Source organism: Apus apus, chromosome 22 (assembly GCF_020740795.1).
Source record: "Apus apus isolate bApuApu2 chromosome 22, bApuApu2.pri.cur, whole genome shotgun sequence".
In the NCBI taxonomy this organism is placed as follows: Eukaryota; Metazoa; Chordata; class Aves; order Apodiformes; family Apodidae; genus Apus; species Apus apus.
This window is the reverse complement of record NC_067303.1, coordinates 6,855,946-6,869,564: the sequence shown is the minus strand read 5'-3', so window position 1 is coordinate 6,869,564 and position 13,619 is coordinate 6,855,946. Positions and strand designations below refer to the sequence as shown.

Sequence of the window (13,619 nt, the reverse complement as noted above, 5' to 3'; positions counted from 1 at the left end):
CCGGAGGAGAGCCCCCTCCATGCAGCTCTCCAGCCCCACAGCCCCCAGGAAACAAATGACAGCAGCAAAGTGAACCCAGACCACTTCAGTCTGGACATTGCAGAGATGTCACCTGCAGCAGAAACCTGGGTTTTGTTGGCACACGTGCATGCACTGGTGAAGACAATACTGTTCCCAACAGACCTATCAGAGTGTCTCTCCTGAGCAGGACACACCAGCACACCCTAGACCACTGAGGGCACTTTGGAAAAATGCTTCCCAAGCCTGAAGGGATTCAGGAGGATGGCTGGGCTCTCATGGTACACAACAACGTCACTTGCTTTGAACAAGAACCAGGTCTTTTTTTCCTTTCCTTTTTCCTTAAGGACATGCATTTAAATAATCTTTAGTTGTACCACTAAGCATCCCAGCTCAAAGGCAGGGTCTAATGCCCTCAGATTATGGACTCCATTAGCAAAGCTTTGCAAAACGCCAAGTGCCATGGGATCCTGAGCTCAGTTCCTGCACAGGATCGTGGTGTTCAGCAGCCCACAGTGACTATTTTGGACCATCCAGAATATAAGGCAACCAGCACCAGAGTTTTTTTTTTACCAAGTGCATTCCAGCAGCTCGACATACTCAGCTTGAACTTCGTAATATCACATGGCTGGATTACTACGTAAAAATAAACCCCTGCATCTATGCATCTAAGCTGCTGCATATTCCACTGGCAGCCAATTAGACCTAACAACCCAAAGCTATTTCCTAGTATGCCTATTTCTAGCGGCTTAAAAAACCAGCCTGGTAATTTAATAAGGCACCTTTATTAAGCTAAATTCATTCAAAAGCTAAGAGTGATATACAAGGTTAAATACCAGTAGTCTAAAGGTTATGCTGTAGCAGCAACCAATTTGAAAAACTTATTACAAACCCATTCTGCCTTTGATGAGATTTCTTTTACAACAGGCACACAGGGTGCTGCCCAGCATGTGGAACCACAGCCCTCCCACCAGGGACAGGGACCCCGCTCCCAAAAACCCTCCGTCCCCTGGCCCTGCCAAACAACCTGAGTTTGAATTTCTCAAGCAACAGGGATGCTGGAGACTCCTCCAGCTGGCTCCAATGGAACCCAGACAGGAGAGCACCTTGCCCACCTTTCCCAGTCTCCCAGCTCCGTGGGGCTGAAGTTTGTCCTGCACTTGTTCCAGTTCTTTCTCTTACCAGTGGCTCGCCCGGTTTTTGTGCCATCAGCAAAGATTATTTAACAACCACTTTTACAGAACCTTCAGCTGCTCCGTGGGAGCACTGAGCAGCACCAGGCCACATGCCCAGGCCAGTGCAGTCACACTAAAAATACCATCGCTTGCTGACTGCTCCCTAATGACTGTCCTTTGAGATCTGCCAGTTAGCGATTTCTTAATCCATTTAAATGTGCGCTCCACCGATAACGCCGAGATCTCATTAATCAGCAGAGATACCACGTCATACCCAGGTCGGTGCCTCACAGAGCCTAAGCCTATTATTTCTACCCATTTCCTTTCATCAGGCCAACCTATGGTCTGAAAGGCAGGCAAGCTCACCACCCCCAAGCCCATCAACAGATGGATTTGCCAAGTCTGACCTGCCCGGGTACCAGCCAGGTCAGGCTGGGGACCCCCCACTGCACACCCTGCCCCACCACTCCTCACCACCAAACCCATGCTAAGGGCAACCCTCCAGCCTCCTCCCGAGTGCATCTTTTGTGCAAGAGATTTAACTCTGTGGTTGGATAGCGTAATTCCACCGAGCACCAGAGCCACCAGAAGCTGCTACAGAGAAGCTGCCCGGCTCTTGACGTAGGTTTCCTTGGGGCCATGCCAACTGTACCCGAGTTGCATCATCACACCCCAGAAGCTCCTGGTCCTCCAGCAATCTCTGTGCAAGCAAAACGGCCCCTACAATGCAGCAATCTGTCCACTCTAAACACAAAGCCTGCACCAAAACAGTCATTAGTAACAAAGCAAAAACATTTTGGGAAATACTACTGCTTTCCCAAAGCCCAGGTGACTCCTAACCATCACCAACCATCACCAGCAACAAACCAGTCAACCCTTCCCAGCTGCTGTGCTGCCAGCTGAGGCTGTAAGACAGCTGAAAGCCTTCCCACATGCTGCTTCAGGAGGAAAACACACGAAAACACAACCAGCAATGTGCTGAAAGCAGGCTGGGGCTCACAGAGCAGGAACAGGCACCATCCTGCAACACTGAGATTCTCCCCAAGGGTTTAACTGCTGACACCTGCTCAAAGGAGCAGACACACAGCAAGAAGGGCTACCGAGGACCTTGGTGCATTTTCAGCACAGAGTTTCTCTCTCTCTGCTCCAAATTACAGCTAAACATGTACATTAAGCAAATTGGACATTACTGGAGGCGGCTGGTTTCTCCTGCAGCACATCTGGGACAGGGGCACTGAGCACCCTGTTTGCAACACTGGACTGTTTGCCAAGGCAGAAGTGGCAAAATGGATTCCTTCGATGATTCAGCTGAAAATGCTCTTGCCTACACTGTGAAATGAGGCACTGAATCCAAGTTTTCACATCCATTTTATGATTACTGCATTAATTCCTGATGCACCCCTCTTGGCAGGAACGCTGACAGATGGCAGCCGCAGGAGAACGACCTGCAGGTCAGGCAGAGCTCCTGCCCACTTTAGGTAATTCCAGTTTCAAAATCACCCAGATTATACTTGGCACATCATTCCTAAGATGGGCCCTATTTCATCCAGATCCTCCTCTCTGCTGTGTCCTGCAGCCCAAACTAACCACCCAAAAATCTGACTTCTGGCAGCTTCTGTATCCCACCATGCCAGCACGCGAGGGGACATGGAGGAGGAGAATGCTTCTCTGTAGTAAAAGAAGTCCCCAAAGTTAAAATTTATACACAGGTATGAACACAACCGTCACCTTCACCCAAAAATCCAGTGGGTTTTCCTATCAGGAAATGAAGGCAGCATCAGGCCCAGCAATCCCAGATCTTCTCCTCCCCTTCTGCAAGGACAAGGGGCTGCCTTGCTGATTTTCGGCCAAAGCACAGAAAGCTGTTACAGAAATATATCCTGTGTTTAAAATAATGATTAAACACATGACTGGTGGTTCATGACTTGCCTGGAAGAGCCTTTTGACCTCAAACATGACTTTGCAAAATTTGCCCGTGAATGAAAGGATTTAAACCTGGAGCAGGGCGAGGGGAGCCATAGCCAGGCAGGTGTGGTGGGCACCAACTCTGCCCTTATCAACAGCAAAGTGCTTGTTGCTGCTTAATGCTTGTGAAAGGCAGAGTCCAGGCTCTTCAGTGCAGGGCTCCTCACTCCCAACAACATTCCTCCGAGAAAACCTTATTAATGAGCTTGCAAACGAGCATCCAACTGGGAAATGTCACAAACAAGAGCGGCTAATGCCCCAGAAAATCAAATAACTGAACACTCGGCTGATTGTGGTGCTTTTCATATTTACTAAAAGACAAAAAAAAAAAAAAAGCGAAAAAAAAAAAGCAAGCACTTTAAATCAAAGTTTCTGAAGGGGTCAACACCTCACTGAACAAAATAACTCATTTATTCATTTTTAGAAATCTCCTGGTGATAAATTACATTGATGTTAATCACTTTACTGCGTACTATGCAATTAATATTTGTACTTGATAGAAATATAAGGACTGCTGGAGATGCAACAGAAGAATAAAAGGGTGCAAGAATTCTCCCTTCGTAACAGCAGAGGCTGAAATAGCTTCCATTGGCATATATTTTCAAAGTACACGTATAGATATTATAAGAATGAATGTGCAATTAATTATAGCTTCGGAAAAGCAAAGAGAAAACAACCCTGAGAAAATACCAGATCCAGACTTCGACACTTTTGCTTCCAGTATCAGGTAATGAGATAAGGAAAAGTACCACAAAGGCTGGACTGAAATGTCTCCGTGAATATCCAGTTCCATTCAATTCCTTAATGATATTTTAATGCATTTTGTTGCTTCATTTCCTTTCTAAAATTACACTCGACGTGCAGGTTTCCCATCCCTCCCTGATGGATCTGGCTCACAAAAAGCAGGGAGCTGCAGGCCGGGATGTTTCCAGCAGGCTGCGGCCGCCGGGTCAGCCGCTCGCCGGCCTGGCCATTAATCAAGCGTGAAAGTGTTATCGTGGCTGCGAGTACGTGGCCCCATTTGTCAAACCCTCTTTGCTTTCCAGCAGCACTACCAGGAGGCTTTCATACATATTACCCAGCGCTTGTTTGCAGAGATTTCTTTTTCAATAACACACCCCACATTCATGTAAAAGCGTTCACCTCAAAACTTCAACAAGGGCCAGGCTGGGCCACGTTACATATGCAACAAGCAGCTCACTCCATGAGTAGGACAGGTTAGTAATTCAGCTCCAATCAGCCCTACTCACAGCTTTGCTGACAACAGCAGAAGTATCTCCCCTCCAAACCTGCACTGGGAACTTGCTGCTCATTTTTAAATAAATAAATATTAAAAAAAAAAAAAAAACCCAAAACTTTTTTAGGGCGCAGTACCAAGGGACAGGTGTGTGTTGTGACAGCCCACCAGGTAGTACAGGCTGGCCACTGGCTTGCCCTAGCAGAAGCCCCCCATGCACAAGCAGAGGAGCAGGAGCTCCAGTTCCCCCTCTCCGTGGGAGATGTGACAGTTCCAGCATCTGAGGAGATGCTGGGAAGGACCCAGGGAGAGCCCAGGGCAGCAGCAAGGCCCCCCACGGCACATGACACCCCTCCAGAAGCACAGCTGGCTGCCTTCTCCTGCCCTAGGACATCTGGAATAGCCCCAGCCTGGGCTGAGGAGACCCACTGCCGGTTAGAAACAGCTCCTGAAGCCACGGAGGAACTTACACAACCCAAAACCCCAAAGTCTGCAACTTGCTTTCAACTACAACACAGAAGAAAATGTTCAAATGAACTGTTTTTAAAACAGCGTGAAGTAGGTCACTTTGCAGACTTTCTGCACCTTTCTTTTTTTGGCAGAGGAAAAAAAAAATCAATAAAATAAATGCACGTTTTAGCCAACACCTCCAAACAAGCTCAAGTACAAATGCTCCAGATTGTCACCGACACTTAAGGTCCTCATTTACCAAAAGACATTTGACATACCTAGCTTAAAGAAAATCACCTTAAAGAGAGAAAAGGCAAACACTTTGAAGGGAGAAGGAAGGGACTCTGGGGGAAGGAATGCCTCCATCCTCCTCTCCACCATCAGCCCTCTGAACCTCTGTCCTGCTGTGTCCCAGAAGCCGCTACTGCAGACCCAAAGCAGCCCATGAGGAAGAGCAGCAGCTTATTCTGCCTGGCAAACGTCTGGACCATGTGGGAGGGTGACCTCAGAAAATACCTGTTCCTGGTTTTCTTTTTATAAAAAACAACAACCAACAACTTTTGACTTGCATCTTACAAAAAAAATATCTCTGTACTCTGAAATTTAGTCAGACAAAAAATAGCTCCTTATCTGAGCAGGTTCCATCCATCATCCTCCCGTCCCTTCCCAATGCATTTCATGCTCGAGTTGGACACATTAAGTGCAGAGAAATACATCTACTAAGAAAAATACCTCTCTGTGCCCTGCTGATGGTCCACAGAGGCAGGTCTGTGGTGCCCTTGGTGGCGACGGGCAGGACTTACGGGGCAAGAAGGTAAGAGCAGCCACTCAAGCAGGGGACCCAGCTCAGTGATGTGGCACAGTGCCTTCCCAGCGGCAAGGACAGCAGTGTCACCTGGCCTGCCTGCACAACCAGTGGGTGGGAAGAGTTCTTTGCTCTGCCTGCCAATCCTGTCTCTAACAAGCAGCTGAGAAGGTATCGATTAGGCCTGACTGTAGGAGCCCAAGTTCCCCAAGAGGCTAAGCCTGTGTCCACAGAACATGGCAGTCCATGAAGACAAGAGGATCTCCCTCCTGCTCGTGTTCTCTCATCGGTCAACAAGTTGTCAGCTCGAAGCAGGAAAAGCTCAAGGGTGAAAGTTTACTCTGCAAATGCCTTTTCTACCCTAAGCTCAAGTCCAACAGCAGGTATTAAATGCAAATGTCTGGACAGACTCCAGCGCATGAAGTCCTGAAGCTGCTAATTGCTGGGAGCCACAAGGTTGTGACGCACGCCATGTTCTTCTGCTGGCGCCCTTGGCTCAAGCCATCTGCTGCTGCCCACTGGAGGAACTCACCAGGCTAACGTGGGTCAAGTCCCCATATATAAACATAATTACTTTTAACAAGCTCATTGTTTAATTCAGACTAGAACATGAAACCACCTGAAAGCCCTTGTCCTCTCTTCCCTGCTCCCTTCTGAGGAGCTCCATTCCCAACAAACAGCTCCAGAACAACCCAAGGTAATGCTAAAACCAGTGCTAAGGGCAGAAAGCAACATCACGGATGCAGCAGGAGCACCCAGAGCATCAGCTGAGGATTGTGTGAGTCCCCTAGGACATCCAAATTACTGCAAAGGCTGCCACAAAAAATCATAAAGGGATTTACTTAAGGGAGAATGGAAAAAATGTTAAATTTTTTTCAGAAACAGCAGCCCTCTCCTATCCCATCAAACGATGAGGATTTCTGAAAGGAAGCCTCAGGGTAATCTGATGTCCTTTCAAAACAGGGCAAGAAACTCTGCAAGATTTCAATACCTCTGCACAGGAGGGGAGATGGGCTTTTTTTTCCCTGTTAAGTATTTGATCAAGCCTCACAAAGGTGCTAATGTATTATTAAAGCTAATGGAGCTCTACAAGAAATGTTAATGGACATTAAGTTTGCATAAATGAATTACACATTAGCACAGTTGCAAGAAATCTAGTATCTGCCAATTTAGGCAGTATCTGATCATTTCTGTTTTCCTCATTACAGGAACATTACTTCCCGCTAGTTCCAGAGATATGAGAATTGTAACCAAGATGTTCATAATGAAACTACATAATGAAGCAGATGAAATAAATTAATACAAAACTTCCTCTTCCCCTTCTAATGCAATGCTACAGTTGAAGTAAACCTACAAAAACAAGCCCCGCGCATCCTCCCAGCACCCCAGCTGTAAGGACTGCCTGCCTGGGCTGTGGGAGCCAGTCCCTGGCAGAGCTGTGTGTGGGCAGCAGCTCCCTCACCTCCACCAGCTGATGTTTGGGCATGGCTGCATTTGCACCCCAGGTACTACTTTCAAGCACCTTCTCATAAACCCTGGTCATGTCAGACAGTAAACCAGTTCCTAAACAAAGTGAAACGTGTTATTAACACTGAACCTGTCAGGAGCATCATAGAAAACAGGCTGGCCTTAATCTGCAGTGTTACTACAGATCTCACACAGCTTGTGTTACTCTGATTTAGAAAACCCTTTGGCGCTGCATGTTCACAATGCACAATACCGAGTTTCTTTTGCACAGTACTAACTTTTCGCCAGTAAACTCTAATGGTGGCCAGTCGCTTTGATGTGGTGGTACAGAAGTGCTTTTCAAAGAGATAAGTAGGTTGCTGAAAGAAAAATACTCACATTTTATCTGTTCTGACAATTATAAAGCCCAGCCAGGAACCTTTGACAGTGCAAATCCTATGTACAGAAAAGTCTTCCTTAAGAGAACAGAAGTATGTATTTACTGTACTGCAGAAGGGCTAGGAAAAGTCATGGATTAACCTGTGAAGTGGTACCCAACTTTCTGATTTCCATTTTTAAATAACAAGATCTGATCCCCATCTTATCGCATAACGTTCCTGTAGTGAATAGATCCTGAACTCTTAAGTGAGCAATTTAATACATTAGAAGAATTAATAGTTCTGCTACTCACACATGACTTCCAGGTAACGCTGTGTCTGCAAGTCTTTGACAGCAGGGTGATCCACCAGGCAGATGACGGGGACCCCGTCGTCCTCCCGTCCCACCTTCAGCACCAGCTGGCTGGTCACCGTGTACATGTCGGACCACTGCTCCACCTCTGACTTGCCTGCAGGAGAGGATGGAGAGAGCAGAGCATGATGATGAGAGAGGTTTTGCTGCACCCAGGTCACCTCCCTCTTCTCTGTCCCCTCAGGGTAACTATCCTGCCACCAACTCTCCCTCAAGCTGCTGCCAATTATAGCCCCCACTACAGTACCACAATGATTAACAATCCCCTTACACAATCCCCAAACTCCAAAATCAATGAGTTACAAATCCCCTCCCACTCTTGAATCAACAGTTAGCAAGAAAAGTGATTAAACAGATTAACTTAATTAAAAGTAGTATTGATAGGCTGAATTTGAAGGCCAGAAGAGCCACAGTGGTTGAAGATTGAGCTGCCTGGTGGGTGCCAGAACGCACGGCACGGAAACAAGGGAGGGGGCAAAGACAAGGCAGGAGAAAAGGGATTTTTCCACCAATTCAGCCAGCACTTGCTGACAACACCCCTCTGCTTCACTTTCAAATACTCTTCTCTGTGGCTTTGCATTGAAGAATTCAGAGTTAAAACGTTAATAGTAACTTTGGTAGTAGAGGTCTCTCAAAACAGAACATAATTCTGTATAAATATGCTAAAGTGAAACAGAGGAGAGCTGCAGAAAGTGACACCCCCTGATATTCAGAGGAGAGGCTTTCTGATGGCAAAGGTACACTCTCCCCCTATTCGCAACCAAGGATTTCAGTTTCTCTGTTTAAAAAAAAAATAAAAATCCAACGAATCAGCAGGGTGAGCTGGTGCTGCAAGAAGCCACTACTCAGCTGAGCATGCTCAAAGGGAAAGGAAAACTGGGCTCCAATTCTCAGCACAAGAAATCTCAGTCACGAAGCCAGACAGGCCAAGCATGAAGGGTCAAATATTACTGCTGGAAGGGGGAAGGATCCCCAGAGGGGGATCACTGGAGGATCTGCCCATCATGTCCATGACAAGCAGTGCTGGGAACCAGAGGGGTACCCCTTGGCGTGGCAGCAGGTCTGCATCCCACCTTCACCAGCACACTTTGATGCTCATAGGTGCTGCACTCACAGAGGGGATTTTAACTTGCCCTTGTAGGGGGGTGGACTGAAGTAATGAGTCCGGACTTCTGGAGAGAGCCCTTCAGTATCTCAGACCGGGTAAGGCACAAAGGTGCTGTCAACCAAGCTCACATCTACGTGCAGACTTAAACCAACAGCACGTCACATGCAATCAGAGCCAGTGACTGCAACGTGCAAATACCAGGAGCAGCCAGACTTGAGGGACTCAGAGAAACCCATCTCCTATGAATACTCCACTGAACACAGGGAAAGTGCTCTATCAACAAGAGAGCTAAATGTGGAGGGGAACTGAAAATCTTCACAGCCCAAAGTGCAGATGATCCTGCTTGTAACTAAAACAGGGCAGAGAGCTACAGAAACCACAGCAGAAATCAATTCAGTGCACAGCTTTGGGGCTCCTCAAGGTCATGGGCAGTCAAAGTAAGCTGCCAGAACCCTGCACTTGAGTCTGGCACGTAGGCAGAGGACAAAATGGAGTGCAGCTCTTCTGTGTTAGAGAATAATCTGTCTGCCCACATACTCCTTTGTTCCTGAGATGGCATTCAAAGCAGCTCACTCTACCTTTTTTTTTCCCTCTTTTTTTTCTCTCCCCCCTTAAACTGGCAACAGGGAACAAATACCCAGCATTACATAAATCTTCTCAGCTCTCTGAAAAAAGCAAGTGACTGAGAGGATACGTGTACCAGTTAGCTCCTTGTTTCCTTTGAACCATCTGATGGTGGTGGCTGGTCTGCTGGCCATGGCAGTGCAGTTCAGCTCTATTTCTTCTCCCTCAATGGCAGTTTCCTTCTGGATATCGATCACCAAATTGCGTGGCGGGACTACAACAAAAAACACAACACCACACACACTCAGTGAAAAAAACATTTTTTGATCCCTAATGTAAGACAACACCTTCAGGAAAACCCATAAAATCTACTAATGGAAACCAGCCACCAGCATTTATTTGATCTTTCAATCGATCAAATCCTTTGATAGGCGGTTTCACAGTAATCAGAGTAAGCACTTTCACTCTCCACCTAATAATCATCGTCGTTTTGCAAATTATTACTTATCCAATGTGCAGCTTTCTGTTCTCTCTCCCAGGCAGGCACCATTCCAGGAAAGAGCTCTACTCTTCCACGCTATTCAGCTGTGTGTGTTGTGAGTTAAAAATACAGCTTGACTCCATGCACATTCCTTGACTTCTTCTTGACAAGGAGAGGAAACACAGAAGCTGACATTTGGAAGTGCATTACTTACCGTGCCTCTAACCTCGCATGGCAATTTTTCTCTCCTGCTGTTCAGCTCCAAGCCCCCACTGCAAGGCGTGGAAGCAGGCCAGCAAACATCATGCTCATTTAAGACACTTAAAAAGCCACCGAGCACGAGCCCAGAGTGGAATGCTGTCACCTTGGGAACAACGCTGTGTCCCCTGCCGAACCACCATAAACCAACACAAAACCCTCCCGAGAGGGGAGAGCCAGCCCTGCATCCAGCGACAGGCACTGCGGCAACTCCTTTGGGATTGCTGTCTCCCCAGACGTGCATCTTCTTATAAAACATGAAGCTAGAAGAGTCTTCTCAATGAAAAACAACCCAGTAACGTTCAGAAACTGGCTAGAACTTCAGGGGGATTAACCAGCAAAATAGCACAAGCCAGAGGTGTGGCCAACAGGCTCAGAAATTACAACACAGCAACGAAAATCTCTTCCCTGTGGAAGCACCCATAGCTAGTGAGGCAAAAACCAGGAACAAGTGAACACCAAGAGTTCCTGCAGTTCAGATCTGCAGTTTCAGAAGAAACCCCAAGCTTCCAAAGGAAACTCAACTTTACTCTGATCCATATGATTAAGCAACTGCATAGTTCAAATGTGACTAACATGTTTCTGAGCTAATGAAGAACAAATATGTATAAATACCATCCAGATGATCAAATGGACTAATTAGTCACTTGTGGCTCTTCTCTAAAAAGAACAGAATGGGCTACATATTTGAGATTTTCACATGTTCCAATTAAGCATGAATAAATCTACATATTGTGTCACAGAAGACATTACACAGGAGAGAGGGGGAAGCAGCTGCAGGAACAAGTGAGTGCGAAGCTCTCTCTGAATAGTGACTAAAAAGAAGGAGGCCTCAAACCTTAGCTGGGCTCCCTGATGCCAGGGTCATTAGAAGCCAATCAGCAAAAATTGCTCTTTGATAGAGCTGAAGATGCATGAAAGTCTGAGTGATGACCAGGAGATCTTTGGTGGGGAGTGCACTTCTGAGAGGACCAGGCGTATACCAGCACAGAGAACTGCACCCCCACCCCAGCTCATCTGTTCACGTAATAAAGGAGTCAATAACAGGGAAGATGTGTTATCCTTGCCATCATGTTGCCTTCCCATCCCTCGGTACAAACTCTAAGATAAACAGCCCCATCCTTAGTCTTATAATAATAAAAATCCATCCTCACTGCCTGCTCCTGGAACTAAGGTTTGGCCCAAGGATGTGCTGCAGGTGAAGAGGAAACACCTGGGCAGAGGCAGATACACATAGGCCATCCTGCAAATCCTTCTCCAAAATAATTGAGGTATGAGGCAAGAAAACAGACTTTCCCCTGAATTATGAAACACTAGTCATGTTTAAAAAAAACCCAAACAACAAAAGAACTGCATTTTGTCTCCCCTGAAAGACAGGTAGTGCTGTCTTAAGGGTGAATGAAGGAAGTACTATTATTTCAAACACCTTCTTAGCATTGTTAACAGTGAAATGAAATCCAACAAATTATTTGTGTGTGCATATGATTAAAGAGAAGAGCTGGAAGAGAGCTGCCTACTCCTGTGAATCCTGGAAAGTGCACTAAGACTTCAAAGATGTTGATAAACGTAATAGCTATAGTAGAACTGCTTATAAACATTATTCAAGCAATGTCTAAAAACCCAAGAACCAAATCTCATTAAATAAAAGAAGGAAGATTTAAACTAATCAGTGAGTGAAATCTTACATTAAGTCACCCTCTAATGCAGGTTCCCCTATTAATAGAGTCTTAAGAGCCGCTGCTAATCTGCAGAAACAGCTCTAATAGCCTGAGCTGCTGTTACTGGCATCAGCATCACTCCTGCCACGTGTGTTGGTGCCTCGCACGGCCCGAGGGCGAAGGCAGGAGCTGGGCAGGGCAAACAGCCATTCCGAAAGCAAGTCAGCAACTTAGGGTGTAAAATGAGAGATCTTACATCCTTTTCCAAGTGAAACAAATTTTCACTGAAATTAATTGGAAGCTGTGGATATATGTGACAAGCACAGAAACACTCCCACAACTTCACATTGGCAGGAGATTCACCAGTGATGTTGCTGGTAACATCTGCCCTTAAGGGATATCACTGATGGGCAAAGATCCTGCCACTTGTCATTAAAATGTAATCTCTCAAACCCCCAGGTTTTGGAAGAAAAGATGCAGGATGTGATCAGAGCAGTCTGATTACCAAAAACACAGAATTCATAACCTGAACAGTTCTACACGCTACCAAGCATTCCTCTTCATTCACTCTCCCTCTCCATAGCAGGTAATTATCGAAAGACATTTTTTTACAGCTTTTACTTCCTGGCTGACTTCTTTCTCACTTCACCAGAAGAGACACAACCACTGCAACTCATCTTCCCCTCTTCCCAAGAGCCCTTCCTTGCCCCAGAGAAAGTGGAGAAGAGATGGAGGAAGGAGAGTCTGGCACAGCTCCTGCCTCTGCCTGCACTAACCTTCCTTCCAGGATCTCAGCAGGTCCAGACCTGCCCAAAAAGCCGAATTATTCATGCAGATACTCCTACAGAGCAGAGACAGCACCAACAAGTCACTCTTACAGGCTGTCTGCAAATGAAGGTAGGCATTAAACCCCACACCACACAGAGCAGGAAAACCTCAAGGTCTTTCCCAGTGAACAACCTGAGTAAAGGAGAGGCTGGGAAGTGGTGAACACCTCTGCTGCTTTTCAAAGCCAAAAATCCGCCCTGAACAAAAAAGGGAAGACCCAAGAATCACACTAAATGCAACCTAACCCATAAAGAGAGGCTCAGGGTGCAAGTGGGGTGCCTTACAAGGCAGGAAGGTGACACGAGGGCTATGGCGTGCCATTGGACACCCCTTGGTGTCTGCTGGCAACCTTGAACATCTTGTGTCTGCAGGTTCCAGCCCTACACTGCACTGAGCTACTGAAGAGCTGGGCTGGTCTCCAGTGGGAGAGCACATGGTGTTCCAGGCCTTGCTGTGTTTAATCACTGGAGAACTGTGTCTCTCCCTAGGTGGCTGGAGTTCCGCCAGCGCCATGTGGAGCCCCATCCCGCAGGCCCAGTTCCTCCAGGGATCATAGAGCTCACCGTGAGCACCTCTGTGGTCCTTACCAAGCACGGTAATCGTGGTATAAATTTCCTGGGGGGGATCAGTGTAGAGCTGGCAGAAGTACCTTCCCTCATCAGAAATGGAGACGTTCGTCAAGGAGACTCGGAGCTCACTGTTGGAGAAGTTCACCAGCTGGAATCTGCTGTCCTTCAGCGCTGTGGAGCAAGGACACCCTTAGTGACCACAAGGAGAGACACAGGGTCCCCACTCACCACCCAGCAAAGTCAAAGCTCTAAAAATGGCAGCAATATCTGGAGAAGCCCCCACAGGTTCCTGACTGCATCTTCCACC

The 13,619-nt window shown here is 46.8% G+C and overlaps 1 protein-coding gene across 10 annotated transcripts in view; it reads right to left on the bottom strand.

Annotated features, from left to right (window-relative positions):
• The window catches only part of CADM1 (cell adhesion molecule 1), a 137,392-nt gene that overhangs the window by 31,918 nt on the left and 91,855 nt on the right, over positions 1-13,619 (bottom strand). For all 10 annotated transcript variants that reach the window (XM_051638390.1, XM_051638396.1, XM_051638386.1 and 7 more), the window contains exons 3-5: positions 13,331-13,483; positions 9,655-9,792; positions 7,788-7,943 (exon numbers count right to left, since the gene is read on the bottom strand). In XM_051638390.1, coding sequence (XP_051494350.1) covers positions 7,788-7,943; positions 9,655-9,792; positions 13,331-13,483 — 447 coding nt within the window. The remainder of the gene's footprint in view (positions 1-7,787; positions 7,944-9,654; positions 9,793-13,330; positions 13,484-13,619) is intronic.